The sequence below is a fragment of the Rattus rattus genome, chromosome 2 (assembly GCF_011064425.1).
Source record: "Rattus rattus isolate New Zealand chromosome 2, Rrattus_CSIRO_v1, whole genome shotgun sequence".
NCBI lineage: Eukaryota > Metazoa > Chordata > Mammalia > Rodentia > Muridae > Rattus > Rattus rattus.
In genome coordinates, this window is record NC_046155.1 from 18,638,336 (window position 1) to 18,662,669 (window position 24,334).

Consider the following 24,334-nt stretch of genomic DNA (forward strand, 5'->3'; position numbering starts at 1 on the left):
AGCCACGCCCTCCTCTTGGGGGAGGAGCCTTCCGGTAGCCACGCCCCAGGCCCTGCTTAGGGGAGGTTTTGAAAGCCCACAGTGGGCTGTGCTGCTCAGGTGAGCAACCGGCAGTGGTGTGCTTGAAACCGTCTTGCAGCCTCCTCTGCGGCCTTGCTGGGGAGGATTCGAACCCGCTTTGGTGAGTACTCACTGCTCGCTGCGTACACTCGCCGAGGCCTGGGAACCTTCCAGAGTCTCCTGCGCTGTACCCGGAATCTGACTGCGGCTAGGGAAACCGCGTTGGGATTCACGTTCCTAAAAAGCAACTAGCCGCCGCTATGTGTAGGAGACCGCACGCTTGCTGGCAGGAGAATTGGGTCTTGATCCCCCACGGGACAGGACGGTCTTTTCTGCAGCATCTGGTTAACAAACTCTAACCCACTTGCTACCTGGCTTTATAAAGGCTTCTAAGAATGCTTTTGGCGGTTTTTAAACAGCTAAGACAAAAGCATAGTATTTTGTGGCGTGTGGCACATGACAGTTAGGGGCAACTTAGATTTCCTTAGACGCACCATGCTCGTTTGCATATGCATTGACTGTGGCCTCTTTCTCATTAACAGCTTCATTGTTGAATAGTTGCCCACAAAGCCAAAACTATGCTACTGACTGGTACTTCACACAAGTTGCCCAATCCTAACCTAACAGCTCCTCTCCTCAGAGTTTATGCTCACACATAAGTAAACTCATAGTGTTGCAGTCTTATACGCCTATTGTATTAGGGGAAATAAAAGTGAAAACACCGGTTATGTAAGAAACTACAGCACCATGGTCCAACTGCCCTTGCTGCCAAACCTGTTGACCAGAGTTCAATCTCTAGCACCCACATGATGGAAAGAGAACTCCCACAAGTAGACCTAAGACCTGTACGTGTGTTCTGTGGTGAACCATGGCATGCACCTGCCCTCACACATGCACACAACATAAATAGAAATGTAGTAAGTAGTAAAGCAACTTTGAAAAAGAACCTCTAGAAAATGTAATGTCAACAAGTCCATTGAAAGTTTAAAAAAAAAAAAAAGCAAAAAACAAACAAAAAAAAAAGTGAGTGAAACTCCAAGGGCAAAGGTTACCAGAAACTTTGTCATGGCTATGCCCCCAGGAACTCTACCCGTGGGAGATTTATGCTTACCAAAAGGGATCAAAGTTGAAATTAGTCCTGTCCATGGGAGAGTATCCAGGTAACTGTAGAATGAACCACACAGAAGTCCTGACAACATGGGCCTTGAACTCATCTGAAGAGCACATGTGTTTGCTTTTGCACTCCTTAGAGTTGGTGGTGGAGTTCCTGTCTCCTTCCGGCCTACTGACTCTTCACATCTCCCTGGGGCTCATTCTGTGCTTTAGAATTCAAAATGAGCCGTGTTCTGAAGTGGGACAGATCAAGTATAAACATAAGCCAACTGTGAAGAAGATTTAACATTTCACTGAGATTAAGTCAAAGATATTTTTAAAAGTTCTGTGTATGAGCCACTCTTGGTAATGCTTGCCTATGATCCCAGTACTTAAAGTAAGGTAGCTTTGCCACAGAAGCAGCCTTGGCTGTGCGGTGAGTTCCTGACCAACCTGGGCCACAGAGTGAGATCTTGTCTTAACGTATAAATAGTATTAATAAATAATAATAAATTTGTAAAAATATAAACGAGTCATTTAAGGTTTGTTTCTCTCTCAGCGTGTTCTTCTCCCTCTCTGTGCAAATGGTACTAGCTGCTGAGGAGAAGACACTGCACAAATATCACAGGATTCAAGGTGACAGGATACCTTGACTTCGAGACTCTGAAAAGTTCACAAGGTTGTCTCTCCAGAGACATCATAAGATACACAGTTTATCTTTCCTTCAAGTTGTATGTGGTGCTTCACAACATACTGTCCTGCGAGGCCAAGTGTACAGACATACATCTGTAATCCCACCACTTGAGTGGTAGAGAGTAGGGACCAGAGGTGTAGTATAAGTACCAGTATACAGAGGCTTTAAGGGCAGGCTGAGCCACAAAGGCCTCTAAAACAAGCAATGAAACAAAACCCCTCCAGCACATATATGAAGCATGACAACCCTTGACTGCAATTTGTTTAGACATTTGGTTTTAAAAACCATGTCTAAAGAGGCTCTAACATAGAATGAAATAGAATGATATGGAAGTTGATGGTGCCTTGTCTCAACCTAGAGTGAATTGCCTTGTGTATCTAACACAGTTTTTGAAGTGGACAACTTCAGGAATTGGTAGGTGCTCACAGCTCCACTGGCCACTCAGCCTGGCCCCCAGTCTTGTTTCTGCATGGTCCAGTTCTCCACTCTTCTCACATCACCTGCTGGTACCTGGCGAGATAGGTTAAGAATTCACCCAAACGCTGCTTTGGACAGTTCCGGGTTGCTAACTAATGTAGACCCAGGGTGCTTGAATTTAAAGACTTTTCACTTACTTATTTAGTGTATATATGGACCCAGGAATGTCATGCACAAGTGCAGAGGTCAGAGGACAACTTAGAAGACTTGGTTCTCTCTTTCCATGTCAGTTCTGGGGATTGACTCAGGTCATCAAGTAACTCTAGTAAAAGTAGTAGTAGTGTCGTCGTCGTCGTCGTCGTCGTCGTCGTCGTCGTCGTCGTCGTCGTCGTCGTCGTCGTCGTCGTCGTCGTCGTCGCAGCAGCAGCAGCAGCAGCAGCAAGTAACCCAGGTCATCACGCTGATGTGGGGCTGGGGGTTGGGGGGTGTGCTGCTTTGATTTGAGAGAAACACAGCCTTCCATTTTCTTGTATTTGGCTATGGGAGTTTCCACCCCTTACCCAAGGGATGTTATAATAAGGTTCTTCCACCTCTTTTCTCCCCTCTGCATTGCTAGAGTTCCCTCACAAATAAACCCTTCAAGTCTTTCTAGTGTCACAACCCCAGGCATTACTTTATCCTGTGTAACTGAGACGGCATCCTGATGCATATGCACAGATATGTCAAGAAGGAAGGGGACCGGTATTTTCCATTAACTGTACACAGCAAATGCATGGCCCTTAAGTAATACATCATAAGGATGATGCAGATTACCCATCAGGGCCTGATAAGCTAGCACACGTGCACCATCCTTTCTGTGTTCTTGGTAATAAAGTGCTTCATAGCTTGTCCTGCTGATCGGATGACGTTCACTTAATTGATCTAGTTTCCTGTCTGGCTTTCGAGAGAAGGATATGTCATTCCAGTCTGGGTCATTTGCCCTTCTGCAAAGCCTGAGAATTTATACTGTACCAGTGTAAGCTTTTCAGAAGGGGGCGGGGTGAGGTGGGGCAGGGAGGGGGGGATGGAGAGAAGAGAATGAGAGACAGACTGACTTCTGTTTGCCTCTTCCACTGACAGCTGTACCTTTTTTACTAGGAAAGTAGAAAGGGCATATAAAGGGATTAGTCAGGGTTCTCTAGAGGAAGAGAATATATATATGAGAGATTTTATTAGAGTGATGTGATGGTTTGTATATGCTTGGCCCAGAGAATGGCACTATTTGGTGGTGTGGCCTTGTTGGAGTAGGTGTGTCACTCTGGGCCTGGGCTTTAAGACCCTACTCCTAGCTGCCTGGAAACAAGAGTCATCCACTAGCAGCCTTCAGATGAAGATGTAGAACTCTCAGCTCCTCCTGCACTGTACCTGCCTAGATGCTGCCATGTTCCCACCTTGATGATAATGGACTGAACCTCTGCACCTATAAACCAGACCCAAATATATGTTGTCCTTCATAAGACTTGTTGTGGTCATGGTGTCCTCTCATAGCAGTAAAACCATGAGACATAAATTGGTACCAGGGACCAACTGTATTGCTGTGATAGGCCTGACCATGCTTTTGTTTGGAAGAATGTGGAAATTGGGACTTTGGATTTGGAAAGCAATGGAATGCTCTAAGTGGAGCTTAATGGACCAGCCTAGTAGGAATATGGAAGTCGGTGGTGTGAGGGCCATTTGAACGGTATAGGCCTGCTGGCTCAAGAGGTTTAAGTGAAGGAGAACTTTAATATGGGGCCAAGAGACTGTTTTTGTGATGTTTTGGTGAAGAACATGGCTGCTTTTTGCCACTGTCTGAAGAGACTGCCAAAGGCTAAGGTAAAGAGCTGTATTAGCATTGACAAAGGAAGTCTCAGAAAAGCCCAGCAGAGACTTTGTTCTCTGGGTAAGTCTCATGAAGAGCATTTTGAACGAGCATGGCAAGTTTAGAAAGGGGAACCAGGGATTGAAATGGAGCCAAATCCTGTGTTCTAGGAGATAACGGATTAAGGGATAGGACCTTGGGGCAAGATCCTACCCGGCTAAATTTATATCAAGGCATGATGGTACACACATTTAATCCCAGCATATAAAGCCCAGCAGATCTCTGAGTTCAAGGCCAGCCTGGAACAACAAATTGTAGGTAAAGAAAAGCTTAAATCCAAGTATGGTGATACAAACCCTTAATAGAAGGCAGGCATTCGGATCTCTGAGTTCGAGGTCAATCTACAGAGCAAGATCAAGGACAGCCAATCTTAGGCAGTGAAGGAGTTGGAAAACAGAAAGCTGGTGAGGATGTAATGAAACAGGAGGTCATGTTCTAGTTCCTGCAAGCAGCAGAACTTGGCAGCTTCTGCCGTGTGGCTCTTGCTTTAGAGTCAAGAATAGAAGGAACTGGGGTTGGGGATTTAACTCAGTGGTAGAGCATTTGCCTAGTAAGCGCAAGGCCCTGGGTTCGGTTCTCGGCTCCGGAGGGTGGGGGGGAATAGAAGGAACTACCGGGATAATTGATGCTGTTTAGCCAGAGCTAAGAAATTAGTGGTGGTAAGAAGAGACCAGCATCACTGACTGAGGTGAAATCTTCTGGGAAGTGTTTACTGAGAGCACAAATGTTTTCTGGAGCTGTGTTCCAGAGATAACCAAGGTTGTTCTGGTGCTCCAGCTGGACTTGGTAATTAATGTGTAAGTCACCCAGGTGGCACTGGTTTTGAAGCATGAAGGAGTCATGAAGAGAAGCTGGGCTTGGCACTGTGCGAGGACATGGAAGGCCATTGGTGAAGGTGCAGGCTCAGTTGTAGTTGACAGTCCAGGACTGAAGGGGTCATGCAAAGGATTTGAGGCTGGGCACCATGAAGAGAGCCTATGAGTGGCTATTGGTGAAGCCTAGTTGTAGCAAAAGACCACGGTGTATTGGAAATGCCAGCACCATGAGAAGACCACCAAGAACAGCAGCAGCAGTGGAGTGATCAACCTGAACTTAGAGGGCTACAGAGGGCAGAGCTGCAGATGTGATCCAAGCCCTTTGGAGGAGCCCAGACAATCATGGTAGATCCCAGACACTGGGACAAGAAGCTGTAAAGTTGAAGTTGCCTTGGAGACCAAAGGTGTTCAAGATGCCAGAGCTGCGGGACACCTGTCAAGGAAAGCGGCTAACAGGGAGAGGAACCAGCCCAGGAGAATGAAGTTTGTTGCAGTCAACAAAGATGAAAAAGGAGTTGGAGATCTGAAGACCGCTTTGACATCAGACATGGAGATGTTTGGAGTTTCTCCAGCTGGTTTCCCGTCTTGCCTTGGGTATTACAGCTAAGTGATGGGATGAATCTCAGAAGAGACTTTGAACTTTGGACTTTTAATATTGTTGAGACTGCTGTGGACCATGGAGACTTTGGAAGTTGGACTAAATGTAATTTTTTGTTATGCTATGACTAGGTATGGCCCCCATAGACTCACATATTTGAACAAGCCTATGGGGGTGGGGGGCAGAGAGTAGAATGTGAAGGTTTGTATATGCTTGGCCCAGAGAGTGGCACTATTTGGTGGTGTGGCCTTGTTGGAGTAGGTGTGTCACTCTGGGCCTGGGCTTTAAGACCCTACTCCTAGCTGCATGGAAGCAAGAGTCTTCCACTAGCAGCCTTCAGATGAAGATGTAGAACTCTCAGCTCTTCCTCCACTGTACCTGCTTAGATGCTGCCATGCTCCCACCTTGATGACAATGGACTGAACCTCCGAACCTGTAAGCCAACTCCAAATATATGTCGTGCTTCATGAGACTTGTTGTGGTCATGGTGTCTGCTCACAGCGGTAAAACCCAAACTAAGACAAGTGGCTTCCAGGCTGTGGTACAGTTAGTCCAACAAGAGCTGACTGTGGACAGAATGTCCAAGAATTCAGCAGTTGCTCAGTCTGTGAGGCTGGATGTGTCATCTGGTCTTCAGTATATGCCAGAATCTCAAAGTAGATTCTAATGCCAGTGATGGAAAGGACTTGCTAGCAAGAGTGAGAGCAAACAGGCAAAGAGACCAAGCTCCTTCTTCCTTGGTCGCTATATAGGCTGCCAACATAAGGTGATGTTTTTTTCCACCTCAGAAGATCCGGATTAAAAGTGGGTCTTCGGGGTTGGGGATTTGGCTCAGTGGTAGAGCGCTTGCCTAGCAAGCGCAAGGCCCTGGGTTCGGTCCCCAGCTCCGAAAAAAAGAATAGAAAAAAAAAAAAAAGTGGGTCTTCCCACTTCAAATGATTAAAACATCCCTCAGAGGTGTACCCAGCTCCTTCAGTTTTAGCTCATTCTAGATGTAATCAAGGTGATAACTACAAATACCTATCACAGGGTGACCCAAGGAAACAGGTCACACAGGCCTAGCATTAGTTAACGGACTCCATGGAAACATCAGCTACTGACAGCAGCAAGCCAGGCAGTGTGGGTAATGTGGGGCTGGCACTGCCAATCCCCCACCACCACCCTGTAAGCTGTTACTTCTTTTCAGGAGTAACCCTAGACAACTAAAGATACTGATTTTCTTTTATTTTTATATATTTTAGGACATATTAGGAAGGTGTGATTTCCAAAGCCAATTATGAAGACATTTGTCATTGGAATTGGTGGGTGAGTAATTCCTGTGTAAACAGCTCCAGATGTCTGGGTGGTTTTTCAAGTGGACATGGTAGACAAAGCTGTGGGGAGTCCCAGAGTGCTGCCATGGAGAAGGTGTCCCAGGGAAGGCGAAGGTAAGGTCGGCAGGATTTCCATGTGCTTTCTGGAGCTGACACAGAGATGAGGCCTGATTGGTCACTCCTTTGGCGGGGGGTGATTATTCTTTCTTATGTGGGTATTCTGGCACGGTGTAAGAAAAAAACACTCCCTTCTGTTTTGTACAGCCAGCTTTGGACATGAGGAATACAGACTCCCTTATATCTAGTCCCCTTCCTCCACCCTTAGGGTAACCACGCGTGCTACTTGACTAGGCTAGTTTATGTCGCTCTGGCGTGATAGAATCCACATATCCCACCGTCACAAACATTCCAAACTGTGTGGTCACCTGACCTGTGGAACCAGAGACTGATGTGCAAATGTGACATCAAGCAGCTATTGGAAAGATACTGTTGGTCTTGCTACCGGATTATGTCTGACATTCTTCACGTGTGTCTTACTGACAAAACTTTTGAGATTCTAAAAATGTAATTTGAGGGAGATGCTCAGATGTGTAATACAGGAGTCAATTCAGAGTCCTGGGTATGGTTGGGCAGCAGAGCTTTTTCCTGCATAGGGAAGGTCCTAGTTTCCCCAGCAGTCAGGCAGAGCAAATGAAGAGTGAGTCAAGGATCACAGTGTGCCTCCTTGTGGCTCCCGTCTGCCCAGAGCCAAAGCTGTGTTTGTCACTCATCAGGACTACTCTTGTCCTGCCCTTCATTTCACACTCAGCACTACCCTCCCATAGTACGCCATCACTGCCCAGTAATCATCTAACTTTCCTACTGTCCTATTAATCCTTGTGCGAAAGAAGACCCCTGCTACAATTACACTTGGCTTCCCACTCCAGCAGTAAGCAGTCACCTAAGCCTTATTTTCCTCAGCTGGGATGTGAGGGTATTAATATCACCTTGTTTCGGAAGTATTCTCATCTTGTTTGACTAACTATGAACACCATTTTTAGCTTCTGCCTGGATTGCTGCACCCTCTTATTGCCTTGCATGTTTAAAATTAAAAGACGAGGAGCTCTATACATTTACTCATAAACAAGGAAGGGCAATGCATTGTGTAGCTGCTCACTGTTCTCTCCCTCGGATCCTAAAGCCTTCCCTGGAGCAGGGAGAGCTTGTGGGAGGGAGGTTGAGCTTGCTGAAGGGAAAGCCATGGGTCCTGAGGCGTTTTCTGACCTCTGGGATGGCTACATTCCACGTGTGGATTACAGGCTCTGTGCTGTGTAATAAAACTCATTCCCAGGCAGTACGTTCCCTGCAGGACTCCTACAAAAAGTGCTCCCCTCTCTGTGGCTTCTGCTGATTCAATGGGAAGGGCTCTACTTATTGTTGATTCAATCATACAATCTTAAAAGACTAAGTTTCTTGCCAGATTGCTCAGGCCATAGTAAAGTTGCATCCTTTTAAACAAAAGGTTGGCCTCCTGAATATGGACTTCAGCATGATCTATAGACATTTTTCTTAAAGAAGAAAGGTCACATTTTTGTTAAAAAATAGAAGGTTCTCAGTATAAAGAGTAGTAGCTCCATACCCTACCTACATGTGTATTGTAAGGCAAAGTGGACAGCCTTATTAATGAATATCTTCTACTTCGCAGATATAATACAGTAGTTATGGTAGTTTATATATGGTGAACATTCTTTGGGTTTTGTTTTTATTGTTTGGCAAGATGGATCTTTTTGGTGGTTTGTAATTCTTTTTGTTTTAAACATAGGCAGGGTCTTACTATGTAGCCCTGGCTCGCCTGGAACTCACTGTGTAGACCAGGATGGCTTTGAACTCACAAAACATCCACCTGCCTCTGGCTCCTGAGTACTAGAATTAAAGCCACATGCCACCATGCCCAGTCTCACAACAAGGACTTTTGATGAATGTATCCCTCTCTAGATAATAAACATTGTGGTGTTGATCTCACCTAGAACTAATCACACCTTCTTGCCAATAGATAGGCAGTCAGGATTTTTACACTATGAATGTTTGGAGTGTGGTGAAATCTTGATCTCTGTTCAGGGTGACTTTAAGTGCACAAAATAAGACACGGAATTCAAAATGAAAATCAGCTTATTGATATACAGCCATCAAGTCTTTGCAAGCAAATCTGTGACCTTGTGATAGATCATTGCAGTGTACTAAAGAGCATATGTAAGTTTGAAACAATAATAAGCAGTGGTGATAAGTCACCTGCCCACCTCTAGCTCAGTGTGCAGTTCTTGTCCATGTCTAAGGCCAGGGACTGTCACAACTGTGGTTATTGGGTATAATAAAAGAAGCTGCTAATATCCTGTTAGAACTTAGTGATGATGATGTAATCTCTTTCAACTTCACAATAACCCTGGATTCTTTCATAGACCCTCTTTGCATGTGACTGAGCCCTGAGCTAATTACTTCTTTGCAAAAATGATAGCATAAGCCAGGCCTGGTGACTGATATCTATAATCCCAACACTCAGGAGGGTCCAAGCAAAGGATGGCTGTAAGTTCAGGGGCAGCCTGGGCTACACACCTGGGTCAATATGGACCGCATGGGACTACCATTTCAAGAGAAAAACCCAAAGAGTAAAGAAAGATTAACTAGAGAATTGCCCCTCCCATGCAGGAGAGCAGGAAACAGGACACACAAGTTAGTCAGTCACCTTATCACCAGGTGTCACAGTCCAGCCAGAGGCAACAAATACTGACCTGAGGGGAACAGTAACAGTGGGCCTCCACCTGGGCCCAGGTACAGAGAGGAGGTGGGGAGGAAATGTGGGCTCAGGGGCAGCTGGCTTCTGATAAGCCACTCCTCCTTTTTTCCTGTGTGGTTGAAACAATCGCCGTGACCATGGGCAGTTCTGTAAGCCTGCAGAAAGGTGATAAGGTGTTCTCTGGTGTGCAGAGAATAACCGGGAGCTGTTTTGACAGTTGGAACCTGACTGTGCTTCCTGACAGTGTCTGTATTTTGAACATTTAGTGTCCAGTTCACTTCCCTCTCTCTGTCCTTCTCTTCTCTTACTGTGAGGAACAGGGTATCTCTCAAACCTGTGATTACAACTGCAAAAAAAAAAAACATGATCTGTGGAAATGAGGGTTTCCCCAAGCAGGAAATACTATTTTAAATATCCTTTTAAAAAAATATCGTTTAAGAATGTTTCATGTTCCCTAACGTCTTCTTGGACCTCATGATTTTTCTTGCCTCAGTGTGACAAATGGAGGGAAGACAACACTGGCTAAGAACCTACAGAAACACCTTCCCAACTGCAGCGTAATATCTCAGGACGACTTCTTCAAGGTATCTATAAAGCTTCTTAGATAATTTATTGAACACAAGAAAAGGTTTAAGGACAAAGTTAATTAAATTACAGCCCAAAGCTTTTTGCGGAGAACAGACTTGGTGCCATAGTGTTGCCTGTCCACTAGATGGCAGTATACATCAGTGACCGCCTTCGATCTTGGTCCTCATTTTCCAAAACATTTCTTAAAGGCTTATCTTTTTACTTGTGTGATTGCATCATTTCTGTCCTCCATACTGTTTTGATGGATTTTTTAATTTTTTTTCCAGCCAGAGTCTGAGATAGACATAGATGAGAATGGTTTTCTGCAGTATGATGGTAAGTATCGTCACATGTTATGAGGTCATATTCATTTTCTCTTTCAAATCCAAACAACTTCTCTCTCTATTAACATGATGTTAAATGTTTACGTAGGGAGGGCAAGAAGGCCCCATGGGTAAAAGCACTTGTCAGGCATGCCTGAAGACTTGAGTAAGATTTCCTAGAACCTTTGTAAAAGTGGAAGGAGACACGGACTCCACAAAGTTACCCTCCAATCTCCACACGTTTGCTTCGGCAATGCACACACATACCCTAACACATCTTACACGTGTGCCCTCATACATGTGCGCACACACACACACGCACACATTCACACACTCACATACCCATTAATAAGTTAAGTTCTGAATGTTTAAAGATTACTATCCTTTAAGCCTGCCTCAGTAGTTTTTTTTTAATCTCTGTTCAACTATTTAAGTAAGTAGAAAATTTCCCACAGATTTATAATTCAAACGCAAGACTGTAATAGTAGATGTTTTCCAGAAGCTAGGACAGAGTAGGTTTGTCGTCCGTATGTCCATCCCTGCCTGGGGCATGCGTGGCTAGCCAGACTGAATACTTTGACCCTCACCCATGGGAACATTTCATCTACATCACACTAAGCTTTCATGAGTCCTGTTTTCCTTCCTGATAGCCAAGCCTCTAGAAGAATGTTTAGAAGAACTACGTAGGAAATCTTGAAGTGTATTTTAGACTCACTTCATTCTCTTGACCCAGGCTAATTCTGTTTGGAAGCCAAAGAATAAAAGTCAGCCAGAAAGCATCTCTTTGCCTGTAGAGACAAGCATAATAGTTTGTGTTCTCGCTCTTTTATAGGTAACAGCTCTCCTCAGTATGTGTGCACACCAACGGGGGGAGGGAGGGTCTCCTAAAAATGTGTTCTTTATCTTTAACTCTGAGAGTCTGAGGAGCCAATGCTGTGTACCAGTTCTTACAAGTTTTCAGGCCAAACCCATTCCATGCTATTCTAGGTCAATCAACCTCGATTCATTGCTCCTTCTCTTCCTTTATTCTGAAAGTTATTAAACATTTTATAAAGAAAGAATGAAGAAACACTTCCTTTTCCAAGCAGCCGCCAAGATGGCTGAAGAAGCAGCGAGCCTTCACCTCCACCTACGGTGGCGGTGTGGACCTCGACCGACTGCTGGACATGTCCTGTGAGCAGCTGGTGCAGTTGCACAGCACCCACCAGATGCGACGGTGGAAGCAGCACTCCCTGCTGGAGAAAGGCCAAGGAGGAGGCGTCACCCGTGGAGAAGCCCGAGGTGGTAAAGATTCCCCTGGGGGATGTGATCATTCTGCCTGAAGTGATTGACTGCAAGACCTTCAACCAGGTGGAGATCAAACCAGAGATGATCAGCCACTGCCTGGACGAGTTCTCCATCATCTACAAGCCTGTGAAGCATGGCCAGGCTGTTATTGGTGCCACCCACTCCTCCAGATTCATCCCCCTCAAGTAGTACAGGCCAATCAAGACTCGTTATTTAAAAAAAGAAGGAAAGGGGGTTGGGGATTTAGCTCAGTGGTAGAGCGCTTGCCTAGAAAGCACAAGGCCCTGGGTTCGGTCCTCAGCTCCAAAAAAAAAAAAAAAGAAGGAAAGAAAGGAAAAAGAAAGAAAGAGAAAAACAATGTCAACAGTCTCAAAGCATTATATGTTCATATTCATTGGAGAGTTCTCATAAGCTGCTAATAAAAAAAGTAATACTAAGATAAGAAAAAATGCTAGAAGAATGAATAAGTGCTTCAAAAAAAGTAAGCAGGTCAGCCTATAAACATGAAATAATTGGAAATCACCTTTTCTCCAGTTATGAAGTAAACAAAGAATCGTATAATATTAGGATAGTGACCCAACAGCATGGTCACTACAAAGCAATCGCCTGCAAATTTCATGAAGTCAGACAGGTAGCTTAATTGAATAGAATTGAAGACCCAGAAGTAAACCCACACACCTATGGTCACTTGATCTTTGACAAAGAAGCCAAAACCATACAGTGGAAAAAAGAAAGCATTTTCAACAAATGATACTGGTCTAACTGGAGGTCTGCATATAGAAGAATGCAAATTGATTCATTTTTATCTCCTTGTACAAAGCTGAAGTCCAAGTGGATCAAGGTCCTCAACATAAAACAAGATACACTGAATCTAATAGAAGAGAAAGTGGGAAAGAGCCTTGAACTTATTGACACAAGGGAAATCTTGAACAGAATATCAATGGCTCAGGATCTAAGATCGACAGTTGACAATGGGACTTCATGAAACTGAAAAAGCTTCTGTAAAGCAAAGGACACTGTTACTAGGACAAAATGGCAACCTACGGATTGGGAAAAGATCTTTACTAATCCTACATCTGATAGAGGACTAATATTCAAAATATACAAAGGGGGTTGGGGATTTAGCTCAGTGGTAGAGCACTTGCCTAGGAAGTGCAAGGCCCTCGGTTCGGTCCCCAGCTCCGAAAAAAGAACCAAAAAAAAAAAAAAAAAAAATATATATATATATATATATATAAAGAACTCAAGAAGTTAGACTCCAGAGAACCAAATAATTCTATTAACAAATGGGGTACAGAGCTAAACAAAGGATTCTCAACTGAGGAATATTGAATGGCTCAGAAGCACTAAAGAAATGTTCAACATTCTTAGTCATTAGGGAAATAAAAATCAAAACAACCCTGAGATTCCACCTCACACCAGTCAGAATGGCTAAGATCAAAAACTCAGGTGACAGCAGATGCTGGCGAGGATGTGGAGAAAGAGGAACACTCCTCCATTGTTGGTGGGTTTGCACGCTGCTGTAACCTGGAAATCAGTTCTGGTGGTTCCTCAGAAAATTGGACATATACCACTATACCACTCATGGTCATATACCCAAAAGACACTCCAACATATAACAAGGACACATGCTCCACTATGTTCATAGCAACCTTATTTATAATAGCCAGAAGCTGGAAACGACCCAGATGTCCCTCAATGGAAGAATGAATACAAAAAATGTGGTACATCTACACAATGGAGTACTACTCAGCTATTAAAAATGGCGACCTCACGAATTTTGCAGACAAATGGATAGAACTAGAAATTATTTTTCTTGTGGACAGTTTAAAACATATACGATAGCCAAAAAAGTATATTAAATGCTCATGAGTTTACTACCCAGCTTTTCATATGATGAATCTTTTGGCAGTTATAGTTCATCTCTACTCTCACCTGCTCTCGCAATCTGCATTTTTTGAAGCAAATCTTAAGTATCATCACATCTTATGTGAAGCAAGCCACATGGATTCCTTGGACTAAAAGATAAATCACTAAGAAACTTAAAAAATGTTTTAACTCCCTGTCCTCTTTTCATTGGGCTGCCTTTGTTTAACCTGGGACACAATATAACAAAGGACAATATAACACAATATAACAATATAACAAAGACTGCAAAAGAAGACGGTCAGCTGGCTGGGGGCTTTGTGACTTGAGGGATGGCATGGCATGGGCCTGAGATCCCTGTGTTTTCTCTTTCACCCCATATTTATATCACCTGGAGTGCTAGAAATGCACGCAACATGAACATCAGTGGGCAAAAGAAGTACCAAGAAACCTACAACCAAAGGACCAGGACGGGGTGGCCTTCCAGAATACAGTGTCCTTTTGTCCCACTTTAGCTTGGCACAAAAGGAAAATCTGTAGTGTCCACAGGACCAGTGGAGGGCTACACCCTGAGGCGATCACCCACGACCAGCAAATGGAGTGACCTGGCCTTTACACCATCAGTAGGAGATTTAGCAGAACCAGGCAGTGAACCAAACTTCCAAACTCTGGGTTGCAGAGTCAGAGAGAGACAAGGTATGTGGAGGCTGGCCCTCCATCTCCGTCGCCCAGACCGTGTCACCAGTGTCACCAGTGTCAGCAGGATGCAGTGGAAGGCGGAGCTTCTGCCCTCAGGTAGCAGCAGTGGAGCCTTTTCTAGATGAGCTTTTCCCCCATCCCAGCATCATAAGGATGCCGAATACGCATGCCACTCTGAACTCTGGACACACAAAGATTAAATAGGAGCCTCAATGCACAGCGCCGCAGATCATCAGGACATACCTGAAAGCCAAGAAGTGGGCCCAGCTTACACATACCTTGTCTCACTCTGACTCTGCAGACCAGAGTTTGGAAGTTTGGTTCACTGCCTGGCTCTGCTAAATCTCTGTGACAACACTGCCAAAGTTGTCAGACAAAGATGTTAAAGTGGCTTTGAAAAAAACAAGCTCAGCAAGGTACTGTGGATAGACTGGGGACAAGAGAAGAGTTTAAATGGCCCCAGGAAAGAAACAGTAGATGTTAAAAAGAAGCCAAGAGCCAGGCGAGGTGACACATGCCAGCACACCCTTAAACTCAGCAATCAAGAGGCAGAGGCCTGCAGATCTCCAAGTTTGAGGCCAGCCTGATCCACAGACCAAGTTCCAGGACAGCCAAGACTACACAGAAAAACACCATCTCAAAAAGGAATCAAGGAGAAATTTGGTTACTGAAAAAAATTGTAATAACTAAAATTGTACAACTCTCTGAATGGGTTCAGTGGAACAGTAAATTTCATTAAAGGGGATGGAGAAATAAATAGGGAAGGCACAACTTACACATAGCAAACTTGGGAAACAGCAGGACTGTAGGTCATACTGATGTAGCCCAGATCATGGATACTCTTTCAAGATTTATTTGTAAACTCTGATGAAACTGACAGTTTCCTAGGAAAAGTAACACTTACAAATTAGCAGTGAAGCTGTAAGAAAGTCTTAATAGTCTTATCTCTATTAACTTAGCCCACACCTTAAAACTTTATGGTAGAAACACTTGTGAGGTCATGTGGTATGATTGATGGCACAGGAATGAGGCTAAGAATTTCCATGTCTAACAAGTTGCTGGGCTGTTCTGAAGACCAGGAATCCCTGTTCTTCTGCTCCAGAATCATACTGTAAGTTCTAGAAGGTAGCATATTTCAGAGTTTGAAGGGACATTTGTATCCTGTAACATGTAAAGGGTTTTCATTAAGAATTGGAGAGATAGTTCAGTGGTTACCTGCTGATTGTTCTTCTAGAACACTGGGGTTCAATTCCCAGCACCTACATGGCCGCTCACAACTATCTGTAACTAAAGTTCCAGGGGACCCAATAGCTTTCTCCTAACCTCTGGGCACCACACACACACGTGCACACACATACATGCAGGCAAAACACCCATAAACATAAAAAAATAAAAGCTTTTCATTTAATACTATTAAAAATAGTAGCTACTTGGGGTTGGGGATTTAGCTCAGTGATAGGCACTTGCCTATGCAAGCGCAAGGCCCTGGGTTCGGTCCCCAACTCGAAAAACAAAAAGGAAAAGGGGTTGGGATTTAGCTCAGCGGTAGGCGCTTGCCTAGCGGCGCAAAGGCCCTGGGTTCGGTCCCCAGCTCGGAAAAAAAAAAAAAAAAAAAAAAAAAAAAAAAAAAAAAAAAAAAGTAGCTACTTTACAAATATAGTATAATATATGTTATGTATCTTTCAAATGTATGTATAGATATATTGTCTTCCAAAATTGGAGTTATAGGCAGTTGTGAGCCACCACATGGATACTAGGAATTGACTTGAGTCTTCTAAAAGAACATCAGGTACTCTTAGGCACTAAGCCATCTCACCAGCCCTAATTAGTTTTATTTTTAAGGGTCTGCCTGGAGATATAGTTCAATGGTTGAGTGCTTGCTTAAGACCCAGAAAATCCTGGGTTCAGTCTCCAGTACCATAAATTTTTAATTATTCAATATCAGGAAGGAGTTGATGTGATAGTCAGCCATGAGTTTCTAGTAGTCAAGGCTGGAGGGTAGGTGAGAGAACTTGATGAGAAAAGGCACTTACCACCAAGCCTGGCAACCTGAGTTCCATCCCTAGGACCTCCATGGTAGAAGAACAGAACTGAATCCCTCACGATGTCCTCAAACCTTCATAACATAGACAGTAAATACATCAATGTAAAAAATTATAGTTAGAAAAAGTGGCATGATGTTCGTTGTATTTTATTTTGTACATCATTGTTTTTCATAATAAAAATGCCTTAGACGTACCACTTAAATATATCTCTATCCGTGTTTTAATTGAGCAGTTAAAGTGTTTATTATTTGTTACCTTCAAGGATAGGTAAAAGGCTCCAGAGCCCTGGAGACACTTATCACAAAAAGCCAACCCCCAGCCCCAAAAAAGTTTGCTATATTAATTCCACGTGTTTTATGTTTTCCTTAGTGCTTGAAGCACTTAACATGGAAAAAATGATGTCAGCCGTTTCCTGTTGGATGGAAAACCCAGGAAGCTCTGCGAGGCCAGCAGCCTTGGAAAGTGCTCAAGGGGTTCCCATTTTAATTATTGAAGGGTTCCTGCTCTTTAATTATAAGTAAGCCTCCCTACTGCCATACCAACGTGAAGGACTATGAGGGTGGGGGAGGGACATGGTGGTGGGAGAAGGAGGGATGCTGGTATGGAGGAGGGAGAGCCTTGTGACCTGAATATGGTGTTGTCGTAGGCCTCTGGACCCCATATGGAACAGAAGCTATTTCCTGACCGTTCCATATGAAGAATGTAAGAGAAGGAGGAGGTACGTCTGTGCATTGTTACTCCAAAGGTGAAATCCAGGAAAAACGAGAAAAGTGCCATTAGTGAACATGTCTGAACCCCTAAGTCAAATTCTCCTCTATAAATGTTCCTCACATTGGGTGGTAGTATACAGAAACATCCTGTCAGTGCCCCCAGGGTACTTTCTTTGATGGCCACGTGTGGCCCTTGTACCTAAAGGACAGGAAGAAATGAACACCATCACCAGGGAGATTGGTAAGTACCTTTCCCCCTTAAGGCCTTTCACTTCCCATTCACATCAAAGTACAAGAAAGAGGATGGCATCCTGTCAGCTCCTTGTCCCTCACCCTTCACAACATGTTCTGCTCAAACTGCTGAGAACACCAGCTAGACAGGAGAGTAGGCCAACCTGTGAGTATCTCCCTCCTTATTCCTTCTTGTACTTATCCCATAACTCTTTCATAATACACAAGAGGCAGAGAAAATTATGAGATATGAATTGCAGGCTTATGGTTTGGTATGGGGCTGGAGAGATGGCTCAGTGGTTAAGAGCACTGACTGCTCTTCTAGAGGTCCTGAGTTCAAATCCCAGCAACCACATGGTGGCTCACAACCATCTGTAATGGGATCTGATGCCCTCTTCTGGTGTGTCTGATGACAGCTACAGTGTACTGATATAAATAATAAATAAATAAATCTTTTTATGGTTTGGTATGGTTTGCTATGGTTTGGTTTGGTTTGGTTTGGTTTGGTTTGGTTTGGTTTGGTTTGGAACTAAATCCATTTTGCTGCCTTTCTCACTACAATCAAGTCTAAAACAAGTAGCCTGAATTCCTCTTTAGATTTAACCTGAATGATTTTCACATTCTCTTGACCAGTGACCCATTTACTTTGTCAGTCATAGCTTTGTGTCAGCATCGTGTTTCCTGCATGTTTTCCAGTACCAGAGTCTATGAGCCTCCAGACCCTCCAGGGTACTTCGATGGCCACGTGTGGCCCATGTACCTGAAGCACAGGCAGGAGATGAACTCCATCACCTGGGACATTGGTAAGAACCTTTCACCCCTTTAAGGCCCTTACCTCCTTACGTTTACATCAAAGTACAGGAAAGATGACTTGGGAAACACTTTTCTTAAGGAGTTTATAAAGAAGTGCTGGGGCGCTCCGCGGGTTCCCCTCTTCTGCAGCTGATTCTTGCTGGTTTCCTTTTCAACCGGCAGTTTTTGTCAAGCCTGTCAGATTCCAAGTGATCATTCATTGGACCATCTGTGCATGAATGTTGCCCATGGCAAGGGAAGGTAGCAAGGCAGACCCAGTCTCTACTCTCCCCAGATCCAGTCTACTCTCCCCACATCCAGTCTCTACTCTCCCCAGATCCAGTCTACTCTCCCCACATCCAGTCTCTACTCTCCCCAGATCCAGTCTACTCTCCCCAGCTGAGACGTCATGACGTCATGACGAAAGGCTATTAAAAGTGTGAGCTTTACAAACAGGTCTTTTTCCCAAGTAAGCACGGACATTAGATCAGTGCCCACCTCCAAGTTCATTGAGGAAGATCCTTGTAGCCAAACTCATATGACTTTAGCTGGACTGAGATGGAGAAAGTTAAGGGGACTGATTGTCATCTAGACCAGAGGAAGAACCTAGAAATGACCTAGGAACAGAAAGGCATGGGTAATACCTGAAAGAGGCTGTCATGTTTGTAGTAGAAACAAACAAGGAAAGAATGTGCTGCTGCTGGTGGTGGTGGTGGTGTTGATGATGGTGGTGGTGATGATGACGACGACGACGACGACTACGACAACGATGACGACAACGATGACGAGCCAGGCCCTCTAATGACAATAGGATATCCGGAATTAGGAAGCTCTACAGAGAGGCTTGAAACATGGTCATGGTTGACACATACTCTTTTCAGTAAGATCTCTTGAGAGCTGGAGGGCAGAATTAGAGGTCTCAGTATTGAACACAAGCACTCAGTAGAAGTGGATCGGGAAGGCGTTGAAGATGACGGACACCCCGGGAACCACCAGGTGTTATTTTGGAGGAGAAAATGTCAAGGGGTTATAGATATGGGAGGAAGGACCGCATATATGTTTTGAAGGAAATAAGATCAAGGTCCCTTACAGACAGTGTACCGATTTGGGGGCAATATGAATACTTGGACCTAGGCTAAGAAACCATCCCTGGAATAGAGTGCTTCTGTAGACGGTGTCTCTTGGACAGGGCAGAGGAATCAGACTGGCATATTTTTTAGGACAAAGGGACTTCATCCATAGGGGACGGAGCCCGATGGCCTCCAGGGAGGACAGCTTTGTTCTGATATGTGCAGAAAGGGCAGAGTCCATCTCAGCACTAGTCCTGGGTTAGGCCTGCAGCAGCAGCAGCAGCAGCAGCTACTGTGCTCTAGAGGAGAAACATCTTCTTACGCCCTTTGCTTCCTCCTTCTAAACTGCAAGTCTAGCTCTGTCCTTGCCCTGTGTCCTAGTTAAAGTCAGCTGTCAACCTCACTGTAATGTCTTCTGAGGGAAACTCAATTGAATTATTGCCTGGAGCGTGACAGCCTGTGGCCACATCGGTGGCAGATTGACTTGACTAATGACGGTGTGGGAGGGCTTTGTTCATTGTGAGCATGTGACCCTAAGCAGGTGGGCCTGGGATGTCTAGGAAACCAGCTGAGAGGCCCAGGGAGCAAGCCCATGAGCAGCATTCCTCTAGGGTTCCTGGGACAGGTACCCTGAGATCCTGCCCTGACTTTCCTCAGTGAACTGTGATCTAGAAGTGTAAACCAAGGAAACCCTTTCTTCCCCAAGCTGTTTTTTGGTTAGAGAGTTTTATCACAACAAAATTCAGACACCTTGTTTAAGTGCGGTCAGTCCATGGTTTCCAGCTTTTGGGGATAAGATCTAAACAGACACCAGGGTACAGCCCTTGTCCGAAGCATCGTCTCCCAGGCTGTTCCTTCCCCTGCTATGAGCCACGTACACTTCCCAACAGGAAATCCTGTCCAGATCCCTTTATCCCTGCATTATTATGACTAGAAGGTCCTTTCTACTTTAACCCAGGTAACTTCTTTTTCTCCAAAAGTGTCCGTGCGAGTTTTATTAAAAACATGTATCTTCTGGTCTCGGTAGTACGTGATAGAGTGTGTACTGACACACAGTTTAAAAGCATTGCAGATGATCCCAGTTGGGAAATTGCTTCTCTTTGGGCCTCCTGACGTGAGATTGTGTAACAGGCACCAAGGATAAACCAAGGATACTGTCCCATGTCTGGCTTAGTGACCCGGTGAGTTTATTGGAGTTATAGCCAGGAGCAGGGTGACTCACAGGGAGTTGCATCACCAAAAAGCCTTCCTCCCCATCCACGGCGATGCCTCACCAAGGCGGCTTCCCTGCGAGTGCCTCTGTAACCTGGCTGCTCTAGGCGTGTGGGAGTTGTTACTGCTAATGCAGCCTCTGGAAGGCTTGTTGTGAATCTAACTCTCAGGAGTTCGATGAGCCAATAAATTCATTTACTATGGAGTCTTCCAAGCCTCCTTTCTCCCCCTAGGAGGGAGTGATCCAAAACAGAAGAAATAGGAACACAGTGTGTGCCATATGCACAAGGCAGAGCCTCTCTCTGCTTTTCATTCCTTCCCTCCCTCCCTCCTTCCTTCCTCAGGCCATAGTCCTGGGTTCTTCAGTGAAAGCCATTGGTGCCAAAGCATCCTTTCCTAACAAGCCCGTCAATATCTGAACTGCTGTTTCTCCCTTTTCAGTTTACCTGGACGGAACAAGGTCTGAAGAGGACCTCTTCTCCCAAGTGTATGAAGATGTCAAGCGAGAATTAGAGAAGCAAGATGGTAAATGTTGTTCTGGCAAATTGTGCGGTGGGGGAGAAAGAATATTAACAACCGTTGATTGCACACCAGGAATGGTGTGCACAGATTTCACAAGGACTGCATTCATTCATCCTTGACTTCAAACTGGAGAGTCAGAGATTCAGTGCCCAGCTGGACCTTGATCCTTTTGCTTGTCAGATAGCTTTTAGGTTTGGAAATATGTGTCTTTGGTACATCTCTTAGTTTGGATGTTACTTAAACTCATAGCAGGAGACTGATGCAGACTCTGTCATATTCGGAACTCCCCCTTTGCTTTATTCTCTTAAAGATTTTCACCAGGTCTCTGTTTTGCAAATACAGTGTTTCTGAAAGATGTAGAAAACCAGCTAGCTCCAGTGAAAAGAAAATCCAGATGTGTCAATGACTTTAGGCTTAGCTGGAGTAAGAGGCTAGAATTTTGTCCTCAGGGCTCCGCTACAGTTCGGTTTGGATTTATTTTGAAATCACGCTGTCAGCTTTCAACGAGAAATGATAGTTTACCCTGTGCACAGTTACTGTTAGTGGGTAAATTGGGGAGCTGCATGGTCTTTCGTTATCTTTACTACTTCCTAGCTTAAAAATGATTTATTTTATACAGGTTTGTTTCTGTGGTGCTGGGGATTAAATCCAGACCTTCATGCTTTTGCTTAGCACCACTAGGCTGTAAACCCAGCCTCCAACAGTTTTGCGTTTTGGTTTGTTTGGTTGTTTTTTCGAGATAGTGCTTCTCTGTATATCCCTGGCTATCCTAGAACTCAAATCTGTAGACCATACTGGCTTCTAACTCAAAGATATCCCTTCTTCTGCCTCCCAAGTGCTGGCATTACAGGTATGTACCGCCACTGCCTGGAAGACTTCAACGGTGTTTTAAAGAATAGTTTTACAACTCAGCTAAAATGATCCAGGAAAGATTTTTTGCATTGATATTTCCTGGATCACATGACTTGCTAAACTATTACTATGGCCAGAGAGATGGCATGTGATTGGTCAGAACTTAATCATATACTCTGTCATGGTTAAAGACCCCCAGGTAAGACCTGTTTTTTTTTTTTTTAATTGTATAGAGAAAGCAGGTTAGAAAAAGTATAAAGAACCCAGAAGAAGAAAGAAGGAATACTGTGGTGGGAGGACAAATCTCTAGCTCTAACTGCTTCTACATTTGAATCACAAGAATTAAAATGGGGCACATCTGTCCTTAAGGCTCTCTTCAGTGCCTACAGAACCCTTTTTCCTTCCTTCACAGCGATCCACAGAGGTTCACCATGCCTGTTCTCAGGATCTATGCCAGAGAGATCTTTGACTCCCATGGGAATCCCACTGATGAGGGTGATCTCTACAACTCGAAAGGTCTCTTCCAAGCTGTGGTGCCCAGCGGTGTGTCCACTGGCATCTACCGGGCCCTAGAACTCCGAGACAATGATAAGACCTGCTTCAAGGGGAAGGGTGTCTCAAAGGCTGTTGAGCACATCAATAACACTATCGCACCTGCTCTGGTTAGCAAGAAACTGAATGTTGTGGAGCAGGAGAAGACTGACCAGCTGATGATCAAGATGGACAGCACGGAGAATAAATCTAAATTAGGTGCAAATGCCTTCTGGGGGTGTCCCTGGCTGTCTGCAAAGCTGGTACTGTGGAGAAAGGGGTGCCCCTTTACCTTCACATTGCTGACTTGGCCGGCAACTCTGAAGTCATCCTGCCAATCCCAGCTTTCAATGTGATCAACAGTGGTTCTCACGCTGGCAACAAGCTGGCCATGCAAGAGTTCATGATCCTGCCTGTGGGGGCATCCTGTTTCCGGGAAGCCATGCGCATTGGAGCAGAGGTTCACCACAACCTGAAGAACGTCACCAAGGAGAAGTACGGGAAAGACGCCACCAATGTGGGTGATGAGGGCAGGTTCACACCTAACATCCTGGAGAAGAAAGAAGCACTGGAGCAGCTCAAGTCTGCAATGGCAAAGGCCGGCTCCACTGACCAGGTTGTCATCGGCATGAATATGGCCGCCTCCGAGTTCTACAGGGCTGGCAAGGATGACCTGGACTTCAAGTCTCCGGATGACTCCAGCCGGTACATCATACCCAATGAGGTGGCTGACCTTTATAAGTCCTTCATCCAGGACTACCCAGTGGTGTCCATTGAAGACCCCTTTGACCAGGACGACTGGGATGCTTGGCAGAAGCTCACAGCTAGTGAAGGCATCCAGGTGGTGGGGGATGACCTCACAGTGACCAACCCTAAGCGGATCGCCAAGGCTGCAGGCAAGAAATCCTACAACTGCCTCCTGCTCAAAGTGAACAGATCGGCTCTGTGACCGAGTCTCTGCAGGCGTGTAAGCTGGCCCAGTCCAATGGCTGGGGTGTCATGGTGTCCCATCTGTCTGGAAACTGAGGACACTTTCATTGCCGACCTGGTGGTGGGGCTCTGCACTGGGCAGATCAAGACTGGTGCCCTTTGCTGATCTGATCGCCTGGCCAACTACAGTCAGATCCTTAGAATCGAGGAGGAGCTGGGCAGCAAAGCCAAGTTCGCTGGCAGGTCCTTCAGGAAACCCCCGGCCAAGTAAGGCATGGGCTGGAGATCCCTGGAGCTACTGGATCCTCTGTCCCTGATGTCATCCAAGCGGCCCAAGGCCGGCCCAATGCTTGCCCCTCCCACATCACTGCTTCCTTAGAAGTCCACCCCTGACCACATGGAGCCCTGCTGGAGCCCCCAGCTCTGTAATCATGTGATCCGTCTGAATCATTGTTTCTGTCACCTGACTCCCCAGCCAGTGTCTGGAGCCCTCAGAACTCCAGTGTGTTCTCTAGGGTGCCCACCATCAAGACTCCCCCAGTGGTTTGCATGCAAAAATAAAAGCTGCAGAAGCCATCCCCCCCAAAAAATAAGGAATTAAAATGGGAGTTAAAGAAATGACTCAGCTGCTAAGAACACTTGCTGCTCTCAGAGGACTAGAGTTCAGTTTCCTGCTTCCAGCTACCAGGAAATCTGACACTTTCTTCTGGCCACCGGTGGCAACTGTGTGCATATGTACCTGCCCCCCCCCTTTCATGAACACACACACACAAATAAAGAAACAAACAAATATGTCTAAGTAAGGGTCTCACTACGTAGCCTTGACTAGCCTCGAACTATGTTGAACAGGCTGGCCTTGAGCTCACAGAACTCCAACTTCTGCTGCCCTAGTGCTGGGATTAAAGGCATGTGTCACCACACCCAGTGTAATAAAAATAAATCGTTAAGAAGCAATTAAAATGATTCCCATACCAAACTGGTAATGCATGCCTGTGTCACAGCACTAAGTCTAGATGAGGCAGGAGAGTTCAAAGATAA

At 45.0% G+C, this 24,334-nt stretch overlaps 2 protein-coding genes and 2 pseudogenes across 2 annotated transcripts in view; 3 read left to right on the forward strand and 1 right to left on the reverse strand.

Annotated features, from left to right (window-relative positions):
- Ostf1 (osteoclast stimulating factor 1) overlaps positions 1 to 5,972 on the reverse strand; it is a 52,640-nt gene extending 46,668 nt beyond the window's left edge. The window contains 2 exon segments of the mRNA XM_032893813.1: positions 194 to 268; positions 5,955 to 5,972. Of these exon segments, the coding sequence (XP_032749704.1) occupies positions 194 to 268; positions 5,955 to 5,972 (93 nt within the window).
- On the forward strand, positions 30 to 21,334 carry Nmrk1 (nicotinamide riboside kinase 1). Its single transcript, XM_032893814.1, has 9 exons — positions 30 to 181; positions 6,818 to 6,881; positions 10,153 to 10,243; positions 10,514 to 10,562; positions 16,816 to 16,963; positions 17,093 to 17,164; positions 18,084 to 18,190; positions 20,903 to 20,986; positions 21,294 to 21,334. Exons 2-9 carry the CDS (start codon positions 6,853 to 6,855, stop codon positions 21,332 to 21,334), a joined length of 621 nt encoding a protein of 206 aa, XP_032749705.1. The 5' UTR covers positions 30 to 181; positions 6,818 to 6,852.
- Positions 11,695 to 12,105, forward strand: LOC116891014 (annotated as a pseudogene).
- A 917-nt stretch (positions 21,335 to 22,251) lies between the features above and the next one.
- LOC116891016 lies at positions 22,252 to 23,619 on the forward strand (annotated as a pseudogene).
- The last annotated feature ends 715 nt before the right edge of the window (positions 23,620 to 24,334 follow it).

Excerpts from the sequence above, each read along its gene's own strand:
- Nmrk1 (XM_032893814.1), top strand. The coding sequence starts at position 6,853 with ATGAAGACATTTGTCATTGGAATTGGTGG. Across the intron at positions 6,882-10,152 it reads TTTGTCATTGGAATTGGTGG|TGTGACAAATGGAGGGAAGA; the intron begins GTGAGTAATTCC and ends TTCTTGCCTCAG. Across the intron at positions 10,563-16,815 it reads TGGTTTTCTGCAGTATGATG|TGCTTGAAGCACTTAACATG; the intron begins GTAAGTATCGTC and ends TGTTTTCCTTAG.